Here is a 26,136-nt window from a genome sequence, read left to right as displayed (position 1 = left end):
GGCACAGCCTTACTCTTTCCTAGAATAAGCTCTTTCCCTAGAATAAGCTCTCATTCTTTTCTCTACCAGTCGGAACCTTACCCCTATTTTCAGGGTCAGGGGAAGTCTAATGTTGAAGCTTTCCTTAATCAGCCTATCTCACAGCTGTCTATACTTCCGAGGAACTTGAATTGCATTTATTGTCTTTGCTAACAATTAATATTTACCATATTCCTTGTATGTTTAATTAACTACTTGAATATTTATATCTCTCTTTCCACATATATGTAAATTTAATAAGGATAGAGACACTTTTTTAATATTGCTTTTGCCTTTAATTGTCCTCCCTCAGTACACTGCACATAGCAGGTGTTCAATGAATTCTTAATTTATTCAAATAAACTCAAAGAGCAACACAAGGGATTCATGTTACCAATAAAGCATTGCTTTCCAGAGAAAGCTGCTAAGCATTGATCAAAGTTGCCAAGAAGAATCTTATCCCCTGGGTGTCATTAAAAATAGATACATACTCTATTGGCTGATAATAAAAAGGAAAGTAATAACTCAGTAAAGAAATAACCAAGGGTGTATCAGCCCCCGTTCTCCTGTTTTACTATTGTTTAGATACTTCAATGCCTTCTATACTGTAAATATCCAAAGAAAGATTTAATTTAGTCCTGGATGGATGCTTTAGTCTCCAGTGGATGCAGGAAATGGAATAATCCATTAAGGATAGTAAGTTTTATTTGTGGTTCTAAATTTATGTCTGATAAATCTGTGAAAATTCTACCATATACAATAGAGCATATCACATTATATTCAGATAATTTTCACAATATATACCTTCTACTCAACAGTAGCCAGAATCTAGTACACCTCTGTTTTTTCCTTTAGATCCGACCTCCACTGTCAACTCTGTGTTTTGATTGGTCTGCTAGACCATTTAAATGTAATGCAATTATTAATATGACTGATTTAAATACACCACTTCGCTACTTGGTTTCTGTTTGTTTTGTTTTATTAAATCTCCATTCCTCCCTTTCAGCCTTTGTTGAAAAGGGTGAAAGGGGGGAGGGAATCAAATAATTTCTATTATCTTTTAATTCATATATGGACTTTCTAGCTATACCTGCTTGTGTTGTTTAGGTAGTCATTACTAAGGATTAATTTATCACAGTCTATTTAGATTTAATAGTGTATTAACTCATGGAAAATTAAGAATCTTGCAAGAGTAAAATTCCATTTAAGTAACTCCTATCCTTTTGCTATTGTTTTTATATATTTAAGTTGTCTTATGAATGTTTTATGAACCTCAGTCATCTTATAAAGAAAATAAGAGAAGAAAAATACCAACCTTTTCTATTTACCTACATATTTGTCATTTCTTATGCTCTTCTTCTGCAGCATACCAGTTTTTATTAGGTGTTTTTGCTTTCTGTCCTGAAACATCTTTCAGTATTTCTTGAAAGCATAGGCCTGATAACTAATTCTCTTAGCTTTCATTTATCTGAAAACATCTTTTTTCATCCTCTTTTTAAAAGACTATTTTCACTGAATATAGAATCCTAGATTTATGATTATTTTATTTTTCTTCCCATACTTTGAAGATGCCATTCTATTGTCTTCAATCCTCCAATGTTCCTGAAAACAGTTTCCATTCATATCATTGTTTCGTGTATGTACCTTGTTTCTCTAACCACTTTGAAAATGTAAACTTATGTTTCCTTTCCAACACTTTGACTATGACATGCTTAAGTTGTGACACTAGATCCTGTTTGGACTATGCTGAGCCTCCCAGATCTATATGTTGATGTTTTTCACTTATTTGAGTCATTGTTTCTTCAAATATTTTTCTTCTCTATCTTACCTTCTCTTTTTCTGGAATTCAACTTAGACATTCATTAAATCACTTGATATCATCCTATAGGCCACTGAAGTTGTGTTAATTTCTTTCCAACCCTCGTTTTCTTTCTCTTCCCCATATTGGATGATTTTTATTGATCTGTCTTCCAGTTGCTGACTTTTTCTTCTGCTTTATCTAATATGCGAAGAAGCTGATTCAGTGACTGTTATCATTTCAGAAAATGTATTTTTCTATAAGAAAATTTTATCTTTTCATAGATTTTCTTTCTTCACTATTAGAGGAGGTCATCCAGACATGACCATTGACCGATCTGCAAGTTTCTTCACTATTAGAGGAGGTCACCCAGAGAACATGACCATTGACCGATCTGCAAGTTGGACCTGGCAATCGGATATCCTCACCAGCTCCCCTGTCCTTGGAATATACATTCTGCCCATTGTTCCCACACTAGGAGCCATTTCAAGGATGCAGACTTGAGAGAGTATTGGGTCACTGAGACTGTCTGGACTGTGTACATGACTGAACCCCATTAGCACTTCTATATATACTTCTGAGATTTTATGTGGTTGCTATGGATATCTACTAATGTTGCAGCCACCCAAGACAAGCCTTGTCTGAAAGTTCCCTTGCTTATTAAAATTGCCACCTACCAATCTGGAGTGGTCTGCCTCTTTCTTTAGTCTTGCCTTGGCTTTCACATGTGGGGACCAGTTTTGACTTTCACCCCAGGAGCTCCCTAGGTTGCAAACCAACATTTACTGAGATTTCCTATCTGTTCACTCTTTATAAACATTGTTTCTCTTAGACATTTCACACATTTATAAATTCAAGATTAAAGTTCCTTGTAGGATAATTTTCACATCTGTTTCATCTGCTTTTTTGTCTTTTGCTTCTTTGCAAATGTAGAAACTTCTATTGTATATCAGATACTGTGTTTATCACTTGGTAAACAAATTCGAAAGGCCTCAAACTACAAGCTCTGTCTTCTCTGCCTTGATAAGAATCCAAAATCTCTATTCAGTTTTCTATTCTTTCAGCCATTACTTCTTAATGGACTTCTTGGCATCTCCCCCAGGCATGGATAGTTCAGAAGTCAGCCAAAGATTTGAAGAGGATTCATCTTCATATTTTGAGTTTTTCTCTACATGGATTCTCCCTCTCTTTGAATTTAGAAGGACATAGGTTATATACCACATTTTTGGTCACTCTGGCATCCTTGAGCTCTCAAGCCAACAGGATTCTGGCTTTCTTCATAAGTCCAGATGTTCTATATTATGCAGATGTCAGAGTGACTTGTGTATTTTTTTAAAAAGCCATATAAATTGGAATCTCAACCAGTACATTGTATAAATGTAACCAGTACATTGATGTTGCTAAATTCTGTTGGCTTCTGGCCATTATTCAATGCTTTCAAATTATATATAAACACACACATGTGCATGCATTATAATTGCTACCTGTGGAAGGGTCAGCCTAATTCTCTGCAATTAGGGGATTAGAATTCCATTCTACACATTCACTTTCAGGGCATGACTCTGAAATCCTGAAAGAGCTTTTAACTAGTTCCCAAAGCCTTTAACCCCTCTTTGACTCACAATTTTGCCCTGTTCAAATATGGTCTCATTACAGCATCCAGTTATTTTATTAGGAACCCAATTTAAATCATGACACTTTCCTTAACACCCGGGTATGGCTTCTCTTTACACCTCAAATATCCAGAATTCTTTAACAATTTATATAATCTGCTCTTTCTGTCTTTCCCCCCTGCATATTACCTGCCCTCCTATTGCCCATTGGGCTTTGATTACAACTCAAATCCTTGAATTTAGCAAACAATATACCTGTTCAATGATTTCAGATATGCTCTTCCCTCTACTAGAACACTGTCTCTCCCATTCCCTATATGGATCATCTCAGGTTTCACCTAAATATCACTTCCACAAATACAGTAGAGCTGATTCCAGAGATTATTTTAAGCAAGTAAGACCTTATGAAGGGTGAAATCCTAGTACCTTTCTCCTCCTTTTATTGGAGAAAACTGGCAACTGAGCTCAATCCACCACCACCACCATACCTCAAAAGCAGAAGATTGGAGGATTCCTTTCTTGGATGGCCCTAGAGGAAAGACGTAACAAATCCTTTATTACCTGTACTCTGTAGTGAAACTGCCCAGGCAGATTATGTTGCAGAGAAGCCTACCAGTTGATAATCTAATCTACGCACACGCAGAGGAGAGCTGCCACTCAGCTTTCAGTGTCCTATTCTGAAATGTGAGCAGACAGCCAGGGACTATTAGACTGCTGGGGAAAAGGTTACAGGATGGAGGGCAGAGAAAAACACACCTTGCAAAAACGAAGTTGAAGGAAACAGAAATTCTAGGTATAAACTTTTTAAAAAATCGATTATTTTTTATTAATGTCCTTGCAGAACTAAGTTTTGCTTCTATAATGATATAAAATAGGAAATTTTATATCATACCAAGGAGGCACCAAGATCGGATGAACACTAGACATTAAGACAGTTAATAAACAACATTCAGGAGAATTTAAGCATTTCAAAATGGCATGGCCAAGAATTAGAGACTCTAAAACCCACATGGAGGGTATTAATGGGTTAACAGTGGAGTCAGAGAAAGGATCTGGGAGAAGGATTTCTTTGGAAAGAGTTGCTGGGATGCGGTGGGCCAAGGGGGATACAGTGGGTCTTCAGTAGGAACACTCAGAGAACTTGATACGTGCCCCAAGTTAGGGGAGTCCCACGGATTGTTGATAAACTCATGCGCATGATCTCTGGAGGTCAAGAGCATGCCAGTAGCTTGCTTTGGTAGTAGCAAGAAGGAGAGATGCTACGGTTTTAGTGTTAGCTTGCATAAAAATGCATCTGTTTTCTGTGAATGTATGTGATCACATATTAGAGAATATAACCTTGGAAGTTGTCTTAAGTCCTGTCCTGTCCAAAATTATCACCTAAAAGGAAAAACAGGAGAGTAGTTGGAGATGGACATCTGAATTCTCTATTTGAAGGCTGACTGCTCAAATTGAGTATATTAGTCTAACCAAGAGAGAGTCTAACCAAGGAGTTTGATTTCCAGAGAATCCACTCCTTCAGCTCCACTAAAATGAAGTCATCTTGGTACTAGCCCAGTAATTAAATGATTGCCTGATTGCACAGAGAATATGGACAAGTATTGATGGGATTAACATTGATATGAATACATGCCATTCTTCTTTTTCATATAAGTTTCTCCAAAGGATGATTAAAGTTCTGTTACTTTATTTGAAAGGATAGGAGGTCACATTCTAGGCACTTTCTATGAACTTCACATTAACTCATTTGATTGTCCCAAAAACCCTATAAAGAGGTAATATTATAACCCCCATTTTACAGATGAGGAATCTGAAGCTCAGAAAGGTTAAGTATTACTAAAGTCATGCAGTAGCTAAGTGTCAGAGTCAGGATTTAAGTACCCTAGTCTGGCTCTTAATCAATATACTTTATGATTAGCCTCCTCCTTCTAGGCCCTGGCACATCCCTGATTATAGAAAAGCAAGTGATAATATTCTGATGTGTTTGCAACTTCATTTTAAACCATATTTTAAGGGCATAGTTTTTTTGTTCTCAGTTGTCTTGATATCCATTATCTTTCCTGAGAAAATGAAGCAGAAGGAATCTACACTACGTAAGGACTGTCACTATTAGTGGAATAGCATCCGAGTTCAGAAAGACCAGCTTCTATGTTAAACTAAGCCAAGAGGTAGATTGTTACCTCTCTGATCAAAAATTTATTGGTTGAGATAATATTTAGTCCATATGCAGCATAAATTAGAGTTAAGTTTGTCAAGGACTGTTTTAAACGGGTAGAACACATTAAAAATAAGCCTGGTTTAGGAAGGTAATAAATGGATTATCAGTTTTTTACTTGAAGGTCACTATTTCCATAATTGCTGAGTTTGTATTTGATCTAAGTACTTGCCATATTCTCAGTTATAAACTTCACAGCATAGGTCATTCAAGATAGAGCGAACAGACCTCAGAAAAAAAAACTGAAACATTTTCCATTCCAATTATGTTTAAAAGGCAACTCTGTGAACATCAAAACTGAGAATTTTTAGGTCTCAGGATATATTATATCACACGTCTGGTTCATAGGAAAGATCTAGATTTCCTGGTCACCCTAATTAATTTTCATCCTTCATTTATCCAAATAAATATTTTTTGTGCTGCTACTCATGCTAAGCATATTCTAGGCACAAGAAATCTAAAGAAATTCTAGGAAAGTTATATGAAATACAGTAAGCAGCCTTTCAATGAGGACCTGAGGGGATTTCCTATAAAATAACCCATACGGACTTTATGATATGAAGTTTAAACACTGAGATGCTTATTTTCCTTTCTCTTCAGTTTCTCTTATTTTTACTGCTATATTTGTAAGAAGCTGTAACCTTTGCCACATTCATAAATTTTAAAAAATTTACTTCCTTTAAGCATATTTTAGATGTCTGTGTTTCTATGGATTTTCACTGACCCGCATTTTGGTGTTTCCATTTCCCAAAACAGAAACAGAAACAGGCTAGACTCAAACTGAAGCAGGTGCTGCCAAGGGTTAGCACGTTACACCTGGGTGGCTAGGAAATAGTACTTCCCTTGTGCTTTCTAGGCTGAGTCAGATGAGTCTATGAGACCTTCGGTGAGAAGTTTCCTGGCCTTGATAATATTTTAGGCAGGCCTAAAACATACCTCATTCTAATTTTCATTGTCTTTGCAAAGCAAACATCACCACCATGTTAACAACAAAAAGAAAATATTGGCAACTTATGAAATCCTTAGTACCAAACCTGAATGTAGCAACTAAGTTAAACAAGGCTCTGCATCACCCAGTGTTCTTCATAAACTCCCCCTATGGGGTGCTAAGCAGTTAGCAGCCTCCAGAGGAGACTTGCTTGCCAAAGAGCTGGGTGAGATGCCAAGAGCACTGGAACCACATCGACCCCCTGCTTCCTCTGAGTTAGCGTTTCCTAAGTGGAACTCCCTCCCCACACTGTTACTGGAGATTCTCATGCTTCTTACGGTCTCTGAATCTCACAATTTTTCAAACAATACCTTACCTTGTTTACTTTTTTTCATTTTACCTCGTATTGTGTCAGATCCCCCTTATTCCTTCTTATTTTCTCTCTTATTTCAGGATCTCCTGAACCACAGTATTTTTTTGTTGTTGCTTTCATGTGGAACCTGCTGGGAGGGAAATCAACAAGGATCTCTCATCTACACTTAATCATCTGCACAGCAGGTGCCGTGGTGCAGCAGCAATTCCGGACAGAAATATGATGGGGCTTCTGCTGCAGTTGCCATGCTACTTTCTGGAAGATCAATAAATGATTAGAACAGGGAACACAGTGAATGACTCCAGGGGCACTGAGATGATCATACAAGAAACCACTTAAAATCTGTATATGGACTTGTTCTTCAGCTGTCAAGCTTGCACACTTAACATGCATAGTCCCTAACCGCTTTCTGAATATGTTCTTTGCAAGAGTATTAAGGTTGATTTATTTGTTCCATGCTTTGCTGTACACATTTAGAGGGAAAAAAAGACAATTAAAATTCTCTGGCAATCAGTTTAATCAGGTAAAAAATCAAGAAATTCATGAAGAGTTCATTTGTCTAGGATTTGTCCATGAAAGTAAATATTCTGGAGAGATCACGTTTCCTATTTCTAGCAGAAGAACTTTAACATGGTTCATCATTTCAAATTTCAACAGAAGTTTTCAAAACTTTTAGGTAGCATCTCTTTCTTTCTTAAATTCTGTATATTGAATACAATTTCATTATTTTTCTTGATGCAAAAGTTCCAGTTACTCATTTGTCCTTGCTCTAACTGTACCTTTAGTCATAATGGTGGTTTTTCAGCTTCTCTATGGTTTCAATTCTCATATCCATACTCAGGCTCTCAACACTGATGAGCAGTCCTTCTCTTTTCCTGGTCCATCTTCCTCTTTTCCATGCAGAATCTAAACTTTTACCCACACCCTCAAGCTTCCAGCTCCACACCTCCTTCAGTTGTCCTATTTCATTGAGAAAACTAAGTCATGAATCTGTCAAGGTCTTGCCCATTCCTAGTTCAGGAGGGAGTGGGCCCTCTCCCTTCAGTTATTTCCCTGCCTCTTTTGTCTTAAATCTCTTTTTTTCCTGTTGAGAAATCTGCTTACATCTATTCCACCTTGAAAACAAAAAATAAAACAAAACTCCCATTGATGCTGTACCACATTTCAAATTCTATTATTTATTGTTCATACTGATTTTCACTCATGATGGCTTGTTTCTTGACTCGTTTATAATTTTGAATTTTGAGCTCAGCTAATCTAAACCTATGGTAATAATGAGGGGATCTGAATTCAATGTAGATTTTTCTAGAGGGTGATTTTATTTGCTTCAGCCAGATACCTGTGGCCACATTCTGTTAATTTTCAGGATTGGGATTATATAAATCTAAATACCAATTGCACATGAGGCCAGGGTTATATTTAGGAACTGTGAAGAAACAACTTATTTTTGTCCAAAGTAGGGCCAGAGCCAAGAATGGACAAGTGAGCTTGTCATGTACTAATTACTGGTGAGAAGACATTTTTTTTTCCTTAGCTTATCTTTTCACTGAGAAAATGTCCCTTTGAAGGAACTGACTATAGGAATTACTTTGCATGGCACAAAGTGTTATCAACCCATGAAAATACAAGTTTCCTTGTATCAGAAAATACCTTTATGCAGCCACAAATCCGAGTTGGTTTACCACATGAGATTCCTGCTTTTTCTTTATTTTTGGACAATGAGGAGTTCCCTTGTGAAATTTTAAAAATTGTTGCATTATATCCAGCATATTTTGTAGTAGGTGACCTAGCCCTCCATATTGCTGGAAATAAAAAGGACCAAGTTTCTCTAGCAGTGAAGATGGGAGTCTTATCTGTCAAGGTAATGTCAGACTGAATCATTGTGATGACAGGAAGCTCCAAAATACCAAGTTATATATACCAACAAAACAAAACATTTATATTAGAACTTATTTTCTGGTAGAAAATAAAAACTCACCCAAGTTTCCTCACCTTTATGTAACACAATAGGTAAAAATAAAAATCTACATTCCACAGCTAACTATGGAAATTATACTTAATACAATTTCCATTTCAAAAAGATGGAGAGAATTAAGCTTTAAAAATTTAAGCAAACTGCTTAAGGTCACAGAACAAATAAAGGTTAAATCTAGTATATAATCCCAGAGCTCTCTTTTTAAAAACCCACAATAACCAATAGGATTGTGTCCTGCAAGAATTTCTAATAATGTAGTTATTGAGTAGATACTTCTTTTCATATTCCCAGACCCAATTCCAATGTGTGTGTGTATGGAAGGCGGTTTCTTATATATACCAGGCAATTCTTGAAAAACCAGCAGAGTATCAATTTTGTCTCTGTCTGCCCAGAGACAGCACCAGATTCCCCAGGTTAAGGGCTCTGTCCAACAGGATGGCCCTCTATTCCCAACTCCAGACATCAGTCACAAGCCCCAGGCTGTATTACCTGTGCTTCTGACCAACAGGCTACAGATTGGAGGTTCTAAAGACTTTCCCCTTGGGTTTGATTAACTTGCTAGAGTAGCTCACCAGAGCTCAGAAAACACTTAAGTGCACCAGTTTAGTGAGGAATACAAGTAATAGCCAAATGAAGAGATCCACAGGGCAAGGTCTCAGATAAAGGAGCTCCTATCCTCATGAGCTTGGGGCTTGGCTGGGTTGCAAGTGGAAGCATTCTGGTTCCCCTAGCATGGAAGCTCGTTCAGATCAGGGAAGCAGGATGCAAAAAAAGAGGGCAAAATGCTCCTCTCTTGTGTTTTTGTGAGGGCTTCATTGCATAGTCATAATTGACTAAATCATTGGCCATTGGCTGATTCAGCCTCCAACCCTGGCCTTGGGTGGTGTCCAAGAGTGTCTCAATAACATGACAAGGCATCCATTTGCCCTTTAAGGCTCTGGAGCATTTTGAGGAACTATAAATGAAAACAAAACATTACTGAGAAATATATTTTGGTTATATGAATGACCAAACATATATTTCTTATAACACATTATATCACAGTATCATAACTATCTTTAGAATAAAAATAAAAGGTATATAAAAGGAATTTAAGATATACTAAAAGGAAAAGACTATAGAAAAAGACAGGCAAATTTTGAAAAGAATAAAATAAAACTGATATAAATGAGAAAACTAACAATCGCTCCTAATTTCTATCTCTAGTAAATGTACACAAAATAAATCAAATCATCCCTCATGCTAAGAGCTATTAGAACTGGCAAAATATTTTTTAAAATCTTCTTGATTCCATTTGAAGACTAAGGAGGCAGGGATGAATTAAAATACCAAGATCTAAGGGATAAAATACAGAAGACAGAAGTTTTCATTTGGGGCCACTTTTCCTTGAAGTGCATGTTCATACAAGAAAAAACAGATAAGAGAATAAAGAATTTAGCAGAACTTTGAACAGATTAATGGTGCCAAGGGAACAAATATTGGCATTCACTGCCTTCCCAAGACAGGGATCATGGTAAACACCTGGGACTTGGGTTTGGGTCCACAAAGAAATATACTCTAGGAGTGAGGGTTATCATAAAAGACCAGCTTTTATAAGAACTGAAGCCCAGGTAAGGAGCACCTCAAACTTTGATTGAATTAAAATGATCTAGAATTTCTAGCCACCTACCAGAAGAAAATATAAATACTCTTCGGTGGAAAATAACATCATTAGACTCCCTAAACTATATTGCTTTGTGTTAAATATGCAATTTACATTAAAACATTACAGGGAGACAGGACAACGTGCTGACCACCAAGGGAAGAACAGATAACAGAAACAAACAGGAAATCTAATAGAGTCATTAGAAACATTTTGATACTTTCAAGGAAATAAGGGATAAAATTTAAAATATTGGCAGACAACTAAAAATTGTAAATAAGCATCAAATGAAAATTCTAGGTATGAAGACTTGTAATGACTGAATATTAAAAGCTCAGGATATGGGTTCATATTAAATTAGTCACATATAAAAGAGGAATAAGTCACCTGGAAAACAGATCAGAAGAAAATATACAGAATAAAGTACAGAGAAACAAAAATAAGAAAAATTGGAGAAATTACATGAGAGATTCAAAGGGGAGACAACCAAAACTTCAAACATACATGTAATGGAAGTCTCAGAAGAAGAGAAGAGAAAAATGGGGCAGAAGAGAGTATGGCTATTTATTTTTCAAAACTGATCAAAGAGATCAAACCACAGATTCAGTTAGCAATACGAAACCCAAAGAAGATAAATACAAAGAAACCCACACAGAGGTACACCACAGTGAAGACAAACGAGAAAAGAAAAATAGCAAAATCATAAAACTAGTTACAGGGAAAGCAAACAGACTAGTTTGATCAGATCTATAACACTTATTATTGACTTTTCAGTAAAAATAATAGAAGCCAGAAGATAATGAATTATATTTCAAAGTACCAAAAGAAAATAACTGTCAACCTAAAATTCTATAATCAATGAAAATGTCTTTGAAGAATTAGGATATTCACGGACTAAAACAAGAGAATCTGTTGTCAGTAGAACCTCTGGTGGTGGTAGTAGATTCCACTAATGGAAATATTAAAGTAATAATGGTATCTCTAGGTATGAAGAAAGTCATACTGATTGCAACGGGCATGAGGGGGCTGCCAGGTGCTGGAAAATCCTATTTAGTAATCTCAGTTATGGTTAGAGGATATGTTTACTTTGCAATGACTCATAAGATTTAGCCTTATGATTTGTGCACTTTACACGCATGAGTTAACCAGAGAGGATTAATGAACTTATTATAGATTTGAAATAAATATCCAGACAGCACCATAATAAAGAGGTAGACATGATGAAGAAGTTTTAGAGACACAGTGGCTATTGCATCCAGTAAAAGTTACAAAGAGAGAGAATTAAGAGATAAGAGAGAAACCAGACATCTCTTTAAAGTGATGAAAGAAAAATGTCAACCTAGAATTCTATACCATGACAATGTACCCATCAAAATAAGTGTGCAATAAAGACGGATGCATTCATTTCTTCACACATTTTTTTCCAACAATTGTTATTGAGCACTTAACATTGTCTGGATATAGGGACACAGTATCGATGAAAAAACAGAATTCTCACTCTCACAGTTCTGAGGCCAGAAGTCTGAAATGAAGTTCTTAGGGCAACAATAAGGGTTTGGCAGGGCTGGTTCCTCCCAGAGTCTCCAAGGTTTTGCCCCTCTGGCTCTCAGAGGCTGCTGGCATTCACTGGCTTGTGGCCATACAACTGCACCTTGCGTCCGTCATCACACTGCTTTCCCTCTGACTTTTGATCCCTCCAGCATCCCTTTTATAAAGACCCTTGTGATTACATCAAACCCACCTGGACAATCAAGGATAGTCTTCCCATCTCAATACCATTAACCTGAGGGACTTATATGACAAAAAAAGAAGTTCCTTTTGTCGTATAAGGTAACACAGGTCCTGAGGATTAGGATGTGGAGATCTTTTGGGGGTCACTTATACAGCCTACCACACATGTAGGCAATTTTAGTGGATTTTACCTTGAAGTGAAATTGTTGGGGTATAAGATACTCATTATGTTCAGCATTAGTAGGTATTGCCAACTAGTGTTTCTAATGTGATGTATCTACTTGCACTGCTGTGACCAGTGTTTCACAGACTCATCAATGCTTGATACTACTGTCTGTCTTCTTAAGTTTAGCTATTCCAGTGGATGCATGTTGTTATTTCATTCTTTTAGTTTTCACTGCATTTAGTTTTCATTTATATTTACCTGATAACCAAAGAGATTGAGCCCACTTCATACATTTCATGGTCATTTAGATATTCTCTTTTGTAAAGTGTCTATTCTTTCTTTTCTTACGGGGTTATGTTTTTCTTATTGATCTGTATTCATTCTTTATATTCTTTGCATGTAAACCTTTTGTCAGATATACGTATGGAAAACATTTTCTCTCTGTGTCTTGCTTTTTCAATAGCTAATGTTATCTTCTGATAAAATTTCTTAATTTAAATGTACTTCAATTTGTCATTTTTTTCCTTTTTGCTTAATATTTTGGAGGGTAATGTAGTGCCAGAGTCGCAGTAATTTCCCTAGATTTACTCTGTGGACTCGGTGGCTGTTGAAATTCTTGCTGCCAGATCCACACCACAGGCATTATTAAAATGCAGGAAGAGGTAAGCGAAAAGGAGTGTTTGTCCCACATTTATCCACTCCTTTAAAGAGCTTTCCCTAAAGCTTTACCCAAAGACTACTCGGACATCTCATCCAAATTCATGTGCAGAGAGGTGGGAAATTACAATTTTAATTTAGTTAATTTTGTCCCTCTAATAAACAGTTGCCCTTTGAACAATACAGGGTTGAACTACTTGGGACCACTTATACACAGATTTTTTTCCAATAAATATGTTGGAAAATTTTGGGGGATTTATGACAACTTGAAAAGACATCTCCCTTTCTCTAGCTCACTTTATTGCAATAATATAATACATAATACATATAACACAAAAAATATGTGTTAATTGACTGTTTATGTTATCAAAGTTGATTAACAGTAGGCTATTAGTATTTAAATTTTGGGAGAATCAGAAGTTATTAGTAGATTTTCAACTGCATAGGGAGTTGGTGCCCCTACTCCCCACATTGTTTAAGGGTCAACTGTAACTGATATAATTTTTAACAAAAAAGGAGAGAATGGATCTTTGGGAGGTAATTGTCAGTATTTACTAATAGAAGCAAAATGATCAGTTTATCAAGCTATTCTTGTCACCATTTTGAAGAGGTAATAGAAGGTGTGAAAAGTGGCTGGATGCTGCAGATATTTTGAGGATTTAATGGGATTTTCTGATGGACAAATAAAGAGTATGATAATTTGATTATTAATATCTCTTTGCAAAAAGCATTGCCAAGGTCTATTTCATAACGAAGGACTTTGAGCCACGAAACAAGTAGATGAAAGATGAATCTCAGAGGAAAGAAAATGTTAACCTTTGACTAATTTGGAGAATAAAAACAGTGGAATAAAGTCTAAAAATCATATAAATGGAAAAAATGAAAATTTTCTAAGGTCTTTATGTTATTCAAGAGGAGAGTAGAAAAAGGCTATTAGAATACAAAGAAGGCAGAAACTGATTTTTCCAGGGATGAAGCAAAGGATAAAGGGCATTTCAGAAAGGCAAACTGTTACATGCAGGAATAATTAGCAATATCTTAAGGACTTCTAAGTATGTTTATTTTTCATGCTCTTTTTTCTTTACCAAATTACCCAAAAGAAAGATATAGACAGAGGTAAAATGTGTGAAGCCTCATTATAATTATTGTGGCTTCTCATGATATAGTTATGGAGCTCAATCTCAATTCTGCCTCTGATGTTGGAATCACAGTTTTAAGTAAAACTACTGAATCTTTTTTCTCCTATGTCTCAGTCTATTCTAGTGTGTATCATTTGCTTGAAAGACGAATGCGTCATATTGCAAGGAGCACAGATGTGCCTCTCTTTCTCAGCTATAATGATGAAAAATTCCAGTAAGCAATTATTTGGTGAATGGATTTCATGGAATGCCAACTCATGCCACAAAACTAATTCATCTTTCTGTTAACAACAAAGATTCACCCACATTTCCCCCCACCTGCCAGAATAAGTAGGGTAACAAATACAAGATTTTAAAAAAAGCAATCTATTCACCAAGTTCTGGAGCTGTGTTCAAACACAGCCAAATTGTAATAGATTTTTATAAGAAAAATCCATTAGGCTTTATTTTTTTAGAACAATTCTAGTCTTGCTTTTGTTAAGCTGTAAATGATAGTGCAATATTCTTTCTTTAAAATATATTGCAGTGTATCACAATCTAGAATATCTTCAAAGAAGCAATCTTATTATGAAAGCTGTTTCAACTTCAGGAAAAGCAATTGGAAATTTCTAACGGAACTTATGAAACACTATGCACACCTTGAGGAGCTGGGTATTTCATTACTGACTTTGTTTACTGTCTGGTTTTTTATTTATAACAATACTACTAGAAGCAAAATAAAAAGAGTTATTGTTTGTTGGTGTAAAAAGTTAAAAATTTTTTAAGAAACTCAGTACTTTCATATTTGGTGCTCAGTCTAAATTCTGGGTTCTCTACCACATAAAATCAGGAAAGTTCTGGAGGCATCATTATGTACAAAATGGATAGTTTCTAATAATACATGACCACCACTTCCAAGAAAATCAACACATAAATATTATTACTTTTGTATCTTATGTCTAAAAGTAAGGAATTTCCCCTCTGATACTGAGGCTTAGTTGATCCTTATTAGTTCTCTGTGGCTACTGTAACAAACTGCCACAAATAGGGTGGCTTAAAAAAATAGACATTTGTTTTCTCCTTGCCCCCTCCAGCTTCTGGTAGTTCCAGGAATTCCTGGGCTTGATTTCATCGCCTTAACTTCTCCTCTGCTGTGGGTCTATCTCAGAATTCTCTCCATCTCTCTTTTATAAGGACACATGGGACTGTGGTTAGGACACACCCAGATAACTCATAAATAAGCTTCTCCTCCCAAGAACCTTAAATTAACCACACCTTTTGTCATATAAAGTAATATCCACAAGTTCCAGGGCATCAACATGACATCTGTTGGCACTACTTTTCAGCCAATCACACACATTCTCTCTGTGATCTTATCTCAGACTTTTCTGCCACTTCTGAATTCCCACCTCTTCTCCCCCTTTCCCTATTTTTGATGGCTCCCCCTTCAATGGTTCCTTCCCCTCATCATATAATCACACTGTATTGTTTGCTAGGCCTGCCATGACCAAGTAATCATGAGCCACTCAATCAACAAAAACTTATTTTCTCACAGTTCCAGAGGCAAGAAGTCTGAGATCTTGGTTTCTTTTGAGGCCTCTCTCCTTGGCTCCTAGATGGCTGCTTCCTCCCTGTCCTCACACGGTCTTTCCCATGTACATTTATGTGCCCTAACTTCCAGTCATATTGGATTAAGAGCAACAAAAATGACCTCACTTTAACTTAATGATCTCTCTGAAGACTGTCTCTGGATGCAGTCATATTCTGAGGTATTGGGGGTTAGGACTTCCACATATGAGTTTGGGAGGGACATGATTCACTCCATAACACAGATCATTCCTTCCCATTCTGGAAAAGAAAGAAAACAACTCTATCTAAAGAAGCACTCCCTCAGAGTACCAGCTGTATCAGACATTCACTTCCCGTCAGATACCCTGCGCCCCTCCACATTTCCAATCCTCTTGTTATAAGGACGAGCCCTAGGACTACTCTTAGGTAGACAGTATTACCATTGTAATCCACCAATAAGGAGTTGTACTATGAAACTGGATGATAAAAAGGAAAGTAATTTCATCTTAGAGTCACAACCTTAAAAGACTGGTGAAAAATGGATTATAATGTTTGTTTCACAAAAAGAAGTTTCTGTGATATTCTCAGTTGCATTTTGTTCTCATGACCTCAGCTTTCATCAATGGAGGCTACAAAAAACAGCTTTCTAAAGTGCATTATGATACTGTAGGAAAACTATTTGCACATCTCCAAAAATCCTTGCTTCCCCTGAAGTTCCCTTCTCACCTTTTGGTCAATAAAAAATGAATGAGTCAACTTTATGAGACTATAAGACCTGGATATTTCCATTGTATTATTTTTCCCCTGATCTTGACTTTCTAGTTTTAACTTGTATTTATCTCCACCTGATTGTTTTCTGTTTATCTTGATGGACTAATTATTTCTGTAGTTTTGGGGTATACTTTCTCTAGATTATGAATGTATATAGTGCAAAAGTTATGAAAACATATGTCATAAACATTTAATTGAATGAATTATCACAGTTGATATATATATCACAAGCTGTATAGTTTTTAATATTGAAATGTCCTTTTTCTGCATTCATTTAAAATCAAGTCAGTAGTCATGACAGAATGGGGTAAGGCAGCAGTTCTAAAAGTATCAGTCAGGAACTTCTGGTGTTGCCAAAATCTTCCAGGGGGTCTGTGAGATCAAAACTATTTTCAAAATAGTAAAAAGACATTGTTTATTTCACACTTGTTTTCTATGAACATATAGTTAAGTTTTTCAGAGACTATATGACGTTTGTGATACCATAACAAATTAAGAAGCTAGCTATCTTCTATAAAGCGTGTTCAGACCAAATGGAAAGCAGAGTTTGAATATACCCTAGACCAAATACTTACAGTCATGTGACCAAAATTTAAAATACTCCTGACTTCCCTGAAATTTCGGCTTTGACCTTAAACAAAATTTAAACTGTCTTCCTATCAGGATGATCTTCCAGCTTCCTAGTCAATGAAGTAAGCATATGTACAAACAAATAAGCTTATACAATGCTATTACCCTATAATCACAATAGAAAACAATGCATTTCCTCATTTATGCTTTATAAACGGAGCTGTACCTCCTGAAGCCAAGCTTCTACCATTTATAGTTTTGAAGTCTTCCTGTTAGTAAACAGTTTGTTTTCTTGATCAATAAAATACTCATATCAAGTAAAGTTCTCTGAATTTTCTTTTAACAAGCTAAATGTTAAAAATATTGGGGAGAGGGGGATAAAGGGGCAGAATAATTCACAATCACAATTTAAGCTCATCACAAGGATGGTAATACAGCATAATACAGTCAATGATCCTATAACATCTTCCTATGTTGACAGACAGTAACTACACTATGGGGGTCAGGATTTAACAATATAGGTAACTGTCGAACTACTGTGTTGTACATTTGAAACCAATATAAGATTGTATATGAATGTTACTTCAATTTTCAAAAAACTGAAACAAAAAAAGACTTGCAAAAACAAAACTATGCCGCTCTCCTCACTAAATGCTTTGTTCTAGAAGATTAGATAATTTTACAAAAGATATGTTATTTGTGTTTATAGGCATTTACTACAGTCATTTTCAACAACTATTTTATTTCAGTTTTAATTTTTAACATGGTAAATATTGATAGATATAACCCATACACAAAAGCTCTTCGAAGATCCTCAGAATTTTAAGATCACAAGTTTCCTGAGAACAAAAAGTGAGAACCTCTAGGTTGAAAGAAAGAGCTCCTCCCTCTGTGTTGTGGGAAAATGAAACCAGAAATGAATGCGTCCCCTTTTTACTACTCCTTTGGGCCACTATTCCCAGGAAACACTCACAATGTCACAATTAGGCACTATCTTGGAACACAAAAATACACATAGCAGACCAAGAGGACTCTGAGTGACAGCCCCACAGATAGATGATATATAGATGTATAGATACAGCCCAAAGGATGTTTTCTCTTTTCACTTCCATCCTACATTTACTTCAAGTCCAAACCAGAATTGTCACCTCTCAATTCCTAGCTCCTAAGAAATTAGGATCTGTCTGATTCTCTTTGCACAACTCCCCAGAGAGATTTCTGACACAACTCCATTGGCAACCCTTGTATTTGTGATGTCCCTGCCGAAAGGTCTTTTTAATACGAGGTTTTTTTCTCAAAGGTATGGTCTTGCTCTGGAATGGCAAATAAATTTCATAGAAAGTACAAACTCTGATGTATTGTTAAGAGTTTGGCTGGAACATTGTTTGAGAAGGATTCTGAGGCATTTCCAGACTTAGCAAGACAAATGCCACAACTGATTAGTGGTCTACCCTGGGTGCCAGCAGGAAGAGTGTTAGCTTATGTGCTGTGTATTTGCTGGCCCTGTGGAATCAACTGGAATTGCTGTCATCAAACAGATGTAGAACAAGACAATAAATGTTTAATCCATGTATAAATTACACAAAAATTTAGTACCTATGATGGATAATAACAGGTATCAGCAATAATATCTTCCTCATAAACAAACTCTACCTTCTTACAATATAAGCAAAGATGTTTAAGATCAAAGAAACACATTGATTGGAAAAGAACATAAGAATTACCTTGAAGCTTTGTAATAACATAGACTGAGCACCTGTATATCTGAAGACATTTTTACTTTTCGCATGAACTAGGATGCCAGCTGTCCTTGATTCTGGCACTTTTAGGAGCCTGACAAGAACTTACTTTCAGAAACAATCTCCTCAGAGTGGAATTTAGGAAGGTGAATTTTAAGGATGCCCGCTGTGGTTCTTAGAAACTTCCAGGTGCTGTCACTGGTGTTGCTATAGTGTGGCATCGGCTGCAAGTCCTTAACTTCTTTTCAACATATCATCATATTGGTGTTTTTTAAATAATTTATACGTGGAGGTAGAAGAAAATGAGGGAAAACTGAAAGAGAAGAATAAAGAGGAAAAACACCACACAGAAAAAGACAAATGCTGTATGATATCACTTATATGTGAAATTAAAAAAAAACTCCTACTAAATACAGAGAACAGATTGGTGATGGCCAGAGGTAAAGAGGTGAGGGGTTGGAGGAAGGTAAAACAGTCAAAAAGCACCAAAAAAAAAAAAAAAGGAGAGAGAGAGAGAAGGCCAAAGATACAAGTTGTTCCTGCAGATTTGAGCCGGTCTGACTTTTTCCCTGCTTGGCAGAAAATACTGCAGCTATGTATTCCCAACCTTGTTGTTGTGACTATTAACTCCACACACCAGTGCCTCAGCAGTGGTACATATTGGCAACATACTCCTTGAAATCACATTTTTGTTGAGGAAATAGAAGAATTTCAGCCCCTTCGAGAACAAGGCCCAAGTGCTGACAAGAACACTAACATGTTCCTTCGCCGATTTACCTTTCTGTCACTTTACCTGGGAGTTAGTTATCCTATGAGAAGTGTACACAGGAAAGCAAGCAATGCCTGGGGCTAATAAATTTGTTCTAAATACAGCATTGTGAAGGCACTGGCAGTGGGAGGCAGGGGCGGGGGCAGGGGGAGCAAAACCAAAAAAGACTGAAATAGAATTTGTTCCCTTGGAAACAAAGCAATACTTAGTGTGTTTGAAATAAACATATATATATTTGTACCACGATTTTCAGCAAAAATGTGGCTCTAAAATGAAATTCTGACAATATGATCACAACACTTGGGAGGAATAAATGGGGGGACATAAACATTCAGAAAATTTTATAGTTTACAAAGTATTTACCTGCATTTAGCTCCACAAGTTCGACTACAAAGATTATGTACTAATGACAAAGACAGGTGAGCCAGAGGAGATGGCAGCTATGGTGTCACTAAGGAAGGTTAAAGGTCATGATGAGCAGAAACTTACCCCCTCACTCCCCAGCAAAACCCACAGATATTAAAAGGGAATTTCAAACTTCATTTTGGAATAAGGAGAAAAAAGCAAAACATAGGAAAGCAGGAAAATATCCTAAAATAAATTACTAGATGGATGACTTTGTAGGAATTAGGTGAAGAAAATGGTGATTATAAGGAAACAGCATGAGTCCCTTAAAAATTAGTCTTGAAAAGTTTACTCCTTTTAGATTGATTTATAAATTTGACTTCTGTAGTCCTAAACTAGGTGGCATTTCTTGATCTTCCCCTTAAATAAAAGGGGAAATATAGCATTAAAGATAATCATACTTAGAGGTACATATTAATTCTCTTTTGTAAAATAAGTGAATCAAAGTATTAGATGTCCCTAAATTACCCTCTAGCTCTGAAATTGTTTAAATCTCAGATCCTAATGTATCAATGTCACCATCTTATCATGGGAATACATGCTTGATTCTCAATCAATTTTGTCATTAACTTGAATAAAAACCTAATCATATTTGTCACATTTATAGATGACAAGTGGTGGCAGAAATAACTATACTGAATGACACATTTAATTTTTGAAATCATCTCAACCAGTTAGAACAGTTTGTTCTTCTTGGTGTCCCTAGGAGATACTTTAAAGCTTGGTGTATAGTTGACCTCAAACACTATGTGTTGAAAGAATACATGAATAAATGAATGAATGGGTCAAAACTAGCAAGGTGAAATGCATCAAATAAAATTAATTTGTTCAGGTACAGAGTAGACTAAGCCTGGTTTGAGGGCAATTTAGATAAATACCAGGCAGCTACAGTTCATTACCAGCTCAATTTAAGTGAGTTCAATTAGCGAAAGTATAGTATCTAGGGACATTAATCTCACTGACATCTGCTCTAATCAGACTATGTGTAAAATACTAAACTCCTTCTGGGTGTCACTTTCTAAGGCTGACATTGGCAAACCAAGGTTTAACAAGAGAGGGTGGCCGGGATATTTAGAGGTCTGGAAGCCTTGTCAGGAGATAGAATGGAAGGATCTGAGATGTTTCACTTGGAGAAGGAATATAGGGGAGACATGCTTTGAATATTTGGAGAGTTGTCACGGGAAAGATACATTAGAATCATTCTGTGCATCACCCAAGGAAAGAATATGGAAGCTACAGGGAAACAGATCTTACTTTATTATAAGGAAGGAATTTCTAACAGATCCGTCAAAACTGATTAATCTATTTTGCAAAGAAGGGAGGCACTTCATCACTTTTAATTGTTGAAGCAAAAAGTAGACAGTCTGCAGGGCCCTGCAGAGAAATCATTACTGTGGATAGATATTAGCAGAGATGATCTGAACAGTCTTTCCTGCCCAAATATTCTGTGATTCTGTGATCCCTGGGTGATGTGTGGACCACCTCTTCACAATCATCGTAATCTCTCCTTTTACTGATTTAGCTTATCATTTAATAGACAACCAGGTCCCTCTTTGTTCTTTCTCCCGTTTTTCTCATCTGCACATGAGGTGTCCTCTAGGCTGACTTCTACTGCAACCACAGCAGGAAAAATGTAAATGATATTTTCTATTTCAAATTCCTCTTCTTCACTGCTGGCATAATTTTGTCTAATTTTAACTAATTTAAATTTAAATAGCTTTATTTAGCTAGTAGCTACTGTTTTGGACAGCGTAAGTCTAGTCTCTAGAAAATTAAATTAGAATAAAATTATTAAAATTGTTTTAAACTTAAATTTAATATTTAAATTATAGAATTATTCCACTTTAGGAGTGATTGTAAATTTTTTAAGAATAAATGTAAATGTTTTTACTGTACTGAGGAATAATGCTGCACCAAAACATTTACAGTGACTTATTCATTTAATATTTATGGAATATACCAGACACTATTTACCAGCTGTCATACTAAATGCTCAGGAGCATTTAGGAGATCATTTAAGAGTTCAGACTATTGAAATATGTAGTAAATAAGAATTACAATATAATCTTGCTTGCTATTAGAGATATCTGAATGAAGAATTACGGGCACATAGAATAATTGTAGGACTTAAAAAGGTGTCGTTAAAGAATTTTATTTAAGCTGGGATATCATAAAAGAGTAAGTTACAAAATAAATGGGGGAAGAGTGGAGTGAAGAAAGAGGAGGAGGACAGGCATTTCAGAAAAGACATGGAATCCTGAAAGGGCTTGGTGAGTCCAGGCTACAAGCTACTCTACATGTGGTGTGCAGCAGATGCTGCTAGAAAGTAGATTCTAGGCTGAACCCAAGAGTCTTAGATAGTAAGCAAGAAGTTTAGATGTCAAGGGGTCACATCATACACTATACTTCCCCTACTATTACAATTTTTACACTTCATATAAAGTACTTTTTAAAAAATCTGCTTCATTAGGTTTTTAAGTTGTTTATGGCAAGATCATGTCTGCTTTATCCATCAATGTACTCCATGGCATCTGTAGAGAACAGTAAGTATTTAGGTTAAATAAGAAAATTTCAACTAAGTTGATTTTAAAAGACCCAATTGGCTTTGTTGATTGATCCATGAATCAGGCAGCATCCCTTCTAGCAAGTCGAGGGGAGTCCATTGAGCTATAGAAAAGGAAAGGTTTGTCAAGGTAGAGAGAAAGCGGTAAATAGGAAATTACTATCAGAGAATCCATCGTTTTAGGCGAGGTCACCCTGCAACAGAAGTGGGTCTACCAGTAAATTTTATGGTGCTGAACCCGAAATTCCAAAGGTAAAATTATAGTTAGGTTAGATAGAAAGTCTTAGTTTGCTGATATAGGGCCATTAACATGAGTGACTCCATCTTTGGGCCTGCGGTTTTCTTTTTAACTTTATATGAATGAATGTTTCTGCTTGTCCTGAAGCTGGATGCCCTTTGGGACCAAAGCACCTACCTCTTGCAAGTTACCTCTTTGACTTCTGGGGTTCCACAGCTTGATTGGGCTACCACATTGCCAGGCAGTGTGGCTGTCTGGTGGCAATATGTAGTGGCAGATTTTATGACTGTGTTCTCTGCATTTTAAATAAAGCTGGGAACTTAACAGACAAGTTCATTCGTGGCACTGAATTTGAGTGTCCCAGAATAAGATACTGAGGTGGTGCGGTTAAAAGGCTTTTTAATCGAGAGTGAAGGGTAAGAGTAAAAAGGCACAAGAAAGGTACTATAGACTAAATATCTATTTTTTAGTGATTTAATGTAGGGGAAAGCAAAGTAAGTGTGCTACTTGCTTCCTCCATTTCATCCCTAGCTGTATGTCCTTAGAAACTTACGTTTTTATTTCTTCATTATTTGATGGAACTACTCTTACCCGTAAGAGAAATAGCAGAGGCTCTAAATACATGAGAGTCTTTACGGTTTCCGAATTTGTCGTCTTTGTGCAAAAGAATACCAAGTAATTCCCCTTCAATAGTGTCTCCCAAAAGGTACATCACGTCTCCCTGACCCTTCAAAAATACAAATGCTGGGCAAAAGAAAAAGTGTTTAATTTGATCATCGCTGCGCTGATGCATTAGGGGTAATGCACACAAAGACGTAAAGTAGCACCTTACTAACGCGGTCCCTTCTGCATCCCACCCGCAGCCTCGCGGGGACCTTGGCGCCGCGCTCCCAGCAAACCCGGCGGTCTCGGAGGGGCGGGGACGACGCCTCCGCGCGGGGTGGGCGGGGCTACGGCGCTTCCGGCCCCACCCCACCCCCGGCGCGGGGCCGGTGCCTGCGTCGGGGGAGGAGTCTTGTCCCTCCGCGCGGCCCGTCCTTCCTCAGCGCCTGCTGCCTGCGGGCTGACGTGTCTGCGGTTTCCCCGGCGTCTCGGCAAGCAGGGCCGCCATGGCGGACGCCTGGGAGGAGATCAGGCGGCTGGCGGCCGACTTCCAGCGGGCGCAGTTCGCCGAGGCCACGCAGAGGTGCCCGACCCTCCCTCTCCTCGCTGGGGTCCGAAGTAGCCCCTGGGCGGCCGCGCCACGATCGGAGGCCGCGATCCCCTGCCTGGACCCCGGGCCTTCCCGGCCTGTCCCTCCTCCCTGAGCTGGGACTGTGGGTCCGTGGGCCGCTCTCGGCGGGGAAGCCCGCAACCTGCTGCGCCCCAGAGCACCCCTCCGTACCCCGGCGATGGCGCCGCCGCCAACTCCCAGCGCCCCTCTCGATCCTTCGCGTCATCAGGCCACTAGCCTCAGGGCCCCTTATGCACTGCCTGATCGAGAATGAGCTTCAGTGGGGAGGCTTACCCCAAAATGCAGTTGACTGTAAACATTTTGCCCTTTTTCTCCACTGAAACTTGTTGTCAGGCCAGACCCATGGTCCCATCTGTCACTTTTAGGGACTCCCAGACACTGACATTTCCTACAGATGACTAACCTTTGGGGGATGTGTCCGGAGCACCCCAACTCTGTTTCTCCATGTTACAGCTACACTTACGCTAATAGAATCCTTTTTTATCCTTCGACGATTTCCTACCTTGTTGTATTGTTCTTTCTGGCGCTGAGGACCTGAATCCCTTGATGTTATTTTGTAGCGGGCAGAGCAAACCAAAGCCCATACTTAAGTGGCTTGGCAGTCGCAGTTATGGTTTTTCCAGGCCAGATCTCCAGTTTACAGACAAGTTGTATGAGTGAAACACTCATACGCTTAATTTAAAAGAATTTTTTAAAACAATTTAGATTGCAAATTGAAGTAAAAGTAGGGGTGTTTTTTCTTAGTTTTTTTTTACCCTGCCTTAGTTATATAGCCTCACTTTTCTATTCAGATTTGAACATTAGAAGCTGACTTAGAAGAAAAAGCAAACTGGAAATTCCTAAAAGGATTTGTGCCGAAGCACGTGATTTAAAGTGCATGTAAACCTGCTTACTTCCAAGGGTTTTTTTTAAATGTATTGAATCAGTATTGTTAAACTAATAAAAGATACAGATTTTGTAATATAGATCCCAGGACTCTTTACCCAGACTTTTTCAAAAAGCCCATTTTCATACCTTCTGTTAATCTTATTTGAGCACCAAATGCATCAAGTGCATTTTTACAACTTAATTTGTCTTGTTTCCTTCAGGTTGTCAGAGCGGAACTGCATTGAGATTGTGAATAAATTGATTGCTCAGAAACAGCTAGAAGTAGTTCACACACTTGATGGGAAGGAATATATTACCCCGGCCCAAATTAGTAAAGAAATGAGAGATGAGCTACATGTCCGAGGTGGTAAGTAATGCCTTAGTTTTTTTTTTCTTCTAGTTCTTTGGAAGGAGAAAAAAACTTCAAACCTTTAAATAATAAAGTATTGGAGGTTATTGGACACCCTTCTTTACTGTTAGTATGGTAACCAGCCTTATATATTTTTAATAGGTTTGGGTAAACATGATTATATAATTTAAATAAAGTCAAGTATTATCACTACAAAATAGCAGTTTTTAAAAAATTTTTAGTTATGTTTTGTATATGTGAATTAATTTTATTTTCAAAGTTCATGAATATATTGAATGATTCAGGGGAGGATACTTAGCTGCCACTTGTCAGGTGGTAAGAAAGGGGAACAGAGATTTTAAAAGATTACAAGCTTTTGCACTACTGTGCTTTTTTTTTTTTGGTTATTATGTATTTGCAAATTAGGAAACAATATGGTGCTACACCTATTTTATTGTAGGAAATTCTATTACAAGTACATAAAGGTTTTGTTTTCTTTCGTCTTTTTAAAATTGAGCAAATCTAACACTATTTGATTAAAGTAGAAACACCTCTGAAAATGCTTTTGATCAGATGTTATCACATATACCCTGGGTGACTGTTTATCTCCCTGTATAGTGCTAATGAAATATTAACTATGATTTGGAATACTTAAGAGATTTTTCTTTTGCTAATAAGTGGAAATTCAACATTTTCAAATAATTGAAAAAAGCTTATCTGAATTTAATTTTAAGTTCTCTTTGGTCACAATCAATTAATTATGGAGAGAAATACCCTCGGTAAGTCTGGCCAATTTGCCTATTTGTTGATGCTCATAGTTGGCCTGAT

General features: G+C 37.1%; 1 protein-coding gene across 1 annotated transcript in view; it reads left to right on the top strand.

The window, feature by feature from the left end:
* Nucleotides 1–23,884: 23,884 nt before the first annotated feature.
* The window catches only part of UFL1 (UFM1 specific ligase 1), a 32,467-nt gene continuing 30,215 nt past the window's right edge, over nucleotides 23,885–26,136 (top strand). Inside the window, exons 1-2 of the mRNA XM_017681399.3 lie at nucleotides 23,885–24,044; nucleotides 25,181–25,326. Coding sequence (XP_017536888.3) covers nucleotides 23,968–24,044; nucleotides 25,181–25,326 — 223 coding nt within the window. The 5' untranslated portion in view covers nucleotides 23,885–23,967. The remainder of the gene's footprint in view (nucleotides 24,045–25,180; nucleotides 25,327–26,136) is intronic.

The sequence above is a fragment of the Manis javanica genome, chromosome 13, assembly GCF_040802235.1.
Source record: "Manis javanica isolate MJ-LG chromosome 13, MJ_LKY, whole genome shotgun sequence".
NCBI lineage: Eukaryota > Metazoa > Chordata > Mammalia > Pholidota > Manidae > Manis > Manis javanica.
The sequence above is the reverse complement of the archived record's forward strand: the minus strand, read 5'-3'. Positions and strand labels throughout refer to the sequence as shown.